Source organism: Mytilus trossulus, chromosome 8, assembly GCF_036588685.1.
Source record: "Mytilus trossulus isolate FHL-02 chromosome 8, PNRI_Mtr1.1.1.hap1, whole genome shotgun sequence".
Classification (NCBI taxonomy): domain Eukaryota; kingdom Metazoa; phylum Mollusca; class Bivalvia; order Mytilida; family Mytilidae; genus Mytilus; species Mytilus trossulus.
Genome location: NC_086380.1, coordinates 47865584 through 47868859, shown reverse-complemented (window position 1 = coordinate 47868859; position 3276 = coordinate 47865584). Strand labels below are relative to the sequence as shown.

Below are 3276 nucleotides of genomic sequence, written 5' to 3'. Positions count from 1 at the left end.
TTTCATTTCTCAAACAAAATCTTCATATTAAGTATTATGCCTAACCGGTTAACCGAATAATCGTTCGACCGATTAACCGGTTAACCGGTAGTTACGTTGATGTTCAAAGTCTTATACAAAGTACTTCACGAATGACTGGTTTTATGATACAATAAATTGACATTTATCCCAGGGTATTATAACACAATAATGCAAACACTAACACAATTAGGATTTCAATATGTAATAAATTACAAAAAAAACAAATTTATAAGTATGTACATTTAGAAAGAACGAAAGAAGAGTTATTCACATTTTTCCTCGGGTACATAGTTTTTATTCAGGAATATTATCTGGTCGATTACAGAGGAAGATAGTCGATTTCTCAGTTTAGTAACAATGAGACCCGCGCATGAAAAGATTCGTTCTGACGGAACAGAGGTAGCAGGAATACTTAAATATTGTCTAGCTAACACAAAGAGTCTGGGGAATTTACAATTATTTTCTTTCCACCACTCGAGTGGGTTTGAATCTTGCACAGCACGCTCCTTGATGTATAAGGACATTTCCGATTCATCTTGAAAGGATGTATCTTCGTCGGTGTCAAACAAAAGAAAGTCCAAAGATCGTTGGACTCTTTGTTTCTTGGCTGGTTGCTTGTCAACTTCAGTTCCAAGGTTTTTTCATGACGTTTTAACTGCGGGCTTTAATGGCACATCGTCTAACTTGGACTCTAACATTTCAATGGCGACTTTTTTTTGTTCTGGGGAGAAAAAGTTAAGTGTTCTATGCCTCGGATCAAGTAAGGACGCTAAAGCATGCTGTGTAGATGCAGTTTCAATGTCATACGGTTTAAAGCGGGTGATGAGTTCTTCCGAAATACTTGCTTTCATTTTATGCGCAAGAGCACTATCCTCTTCAGAGTTTTTTAGGTGTTTTTTTAAGAGTCCGTTGACAATAGGAAGCATTACAGAGGCTGATACGTCCTTTTCCAGACACATGTATGTTGTAACATGAGACATTTGCTTCAATACTGCGGAAATTTCAACCAGATAATCCCACTCATGATCTTTGAGAAGCATATGTGTGTCACATTTCCTAGTAACAGTTGTATCTAGCATTACATCCGTAATAACTCTGCGTTGTTCACATAGGCGTTCAATCATTAGCTGAGTCGAATTCCATCTCGTAACTACGTCTTGTATAAGTTCGTTCTGTCTTAGTCCGAACAACTTTTGTCTTTTCCTCATTTCTGCAGTTATTGTAGTTGAATGCTTGAAATGTCCCACTAACTTACGAGCACGTGAAGTAAGTTTGGCAATAGCGGGTATTTCCAAGCATGGTTTAATGCAAAGCTGAATGGTATGACCAAAGCATCTCATATCGTCAAAGTCACATTTCTCTGATGCACAATTCATGTTCCTAGCATTGTCATGTACAGAACTCACAATTTTACCGTCCAATTCAAACTCTGAAATTGTAGATTTCAGTCGTTCAGCAAGATTTTCGCCTGTATGGCGTTCAGGCATTTCACGAGTAACAAGCACATTTGACTGTAAATTCCAGTCTTTGTCAACGTGATGTTCTGGACTGTTAAAAAGCTTTTTGTAGCATTCGATGTCCATGTATCAGAAGTAAGGGATACGCTGTCAATGAGATTTAACTCTTTAATCAAACTCTCTTTTTTGTCACTATATGACTTTTCTATTCTGGATTTTATAGTATTTCTAGACGGAATTTTAAATTCTGGAGCTATTATCGACATAAGTTTTGAAAATCCTTTTCCCTCAACAATGCGAATGGGTAGGTAATCCAATATAATCATATCCACTATTGAATTTGTTATTAGTTCAGATTGAGTAGACGAAAATCTTCTAGATCTGGGTGTCTGAACAAAGTCTAAAACCGATGACTGCTTAACTTTCTCAGGCGTTTCAGAAAAGTCATTGGGTGCTTTAACTTCAGATGATTCAGCATATTACTTGTACCACCAGTATAGACTAATTCCATTTCACATAGTTTGCATTTCACTATTTTGGAGTCGGCATTACGTTTAAAAAAAGACCAAGCCTTAGATGACGGAGGTGGCATATTTACATGTACGCACACACAATATAAAGTCAAAGTGAAGAAATAAACTAAATCGTAAAATTTATTCAGCATGTTCAGCTTACAACTGTTCAAAATAAACTTAATATGCTAATTATGTTTACATTATACTTGCCCGGAGCTGACAGACAAGTTGTCTATGTGCTAATTAAGTAATAAAATTTAAATGTTTTCAAGGTTAACAAGATTAATCAATAAACTGAACAATTGATCTGTCTAATCAAGTACCAATCAATTCGTACAATCATTTCACATTATTTACTAATGATTTCAGTACACATTTACATCAATTTTATTAAAATTTTAAAAAGGTCCGGTTAACCGGTAAGCGTTTTTGGTATTCGGTATTCGGTCGTTCGACCGGTTAACCGGTTAACCGGTTAACCGTTGACAACACTAATATTAAGTGATCAATGACTTGTTTGTAGAGCTTTTATTGCTGATCATTTTTGCAATTTTTAATTTTTTTTCTATCTATTAAAACTTATTAGATAATAGCCAAAAACATTAAAATTGGCCAAAAATAGTCTTTTATATGCAATAACCCCTATGCGGGGGCCATCCGACAATTTTAACTCAAAAGTAACTAAGGTAGATCTTGTCAATCTGAACATTTGTCACCCTGTCAGATTTTCTCAATCTGTTACAGTTTCCAAGATGGCAGTTAATATTTGCATTTTACCCCTATGTTCTATTTTTAGCCTTGGCAGCCATGTTGGTTGTCCGGCAGAAATGTCGTTCACAACATTTAAACTAGTTACCCTAAGGATGATTGTGGCCAAGTTTGGTTCCATTTTGGCTTGGCAGTTTCAGAGAAGAAGATCTTTGAAAAAGTTAAAGGACTGACGATGACAGACGACGACGGACGCCAAGTGATAGAAATAGCTCACTTGGCCCTTTAGGTCAGGTGAGCTTAAAACTAGAAATTTATATACCTATAAATTTGCTTCCATTTGGTCTCATCAGTCAGGGTAGGAATCAAATTCATGGTTTCAAGAAATATCTATATCATCTGACTTTCCCTGAGACCTTCCTGGTTCTAAAAGTTAGTACATAATTGTTAATGTACATAACTATTCCAAACTTGAGCTTTTAATTTTTTTAAAATCATCAATTTTTATTTTCATTTCAAAAATTGTATTCAGAGGATATTTAATATTTGACAACAAATAAAAATAAATAATTCTA

At 35.2% G+C, this 3276-nt stretch overlaps 1 protein-coding gene across 1 annotated transcript; it reads right to left on the bottom strand.

Moving 5' to 3' along the window:
* Positions 1-662: 662 nt before the first annotated feature.
* Positions 663-1604, bottom strand: LOC134727723 (zinc finger BED domain-containing protein 4-like). Its single transcript, XM_063592107.1, has one exon. It carries the CDS (start codon positions 1602-1604, stop codon positions 663-665), a length of 942 nt encoding a protein of 313 aa, XP_063448177.1.
* Between the last annotated feature and the right edge of the window lie 1672 nt (positions 1605-3276).

Coding starts and splice junctions, on each gene's coding strand:
- LOC134727723 (XM_063592107.1), bottom strand. CDS start 1,604: ATGGACATCGAATGCTACAAAAAGCTTTTTAACAGTCCAGAACATCAC.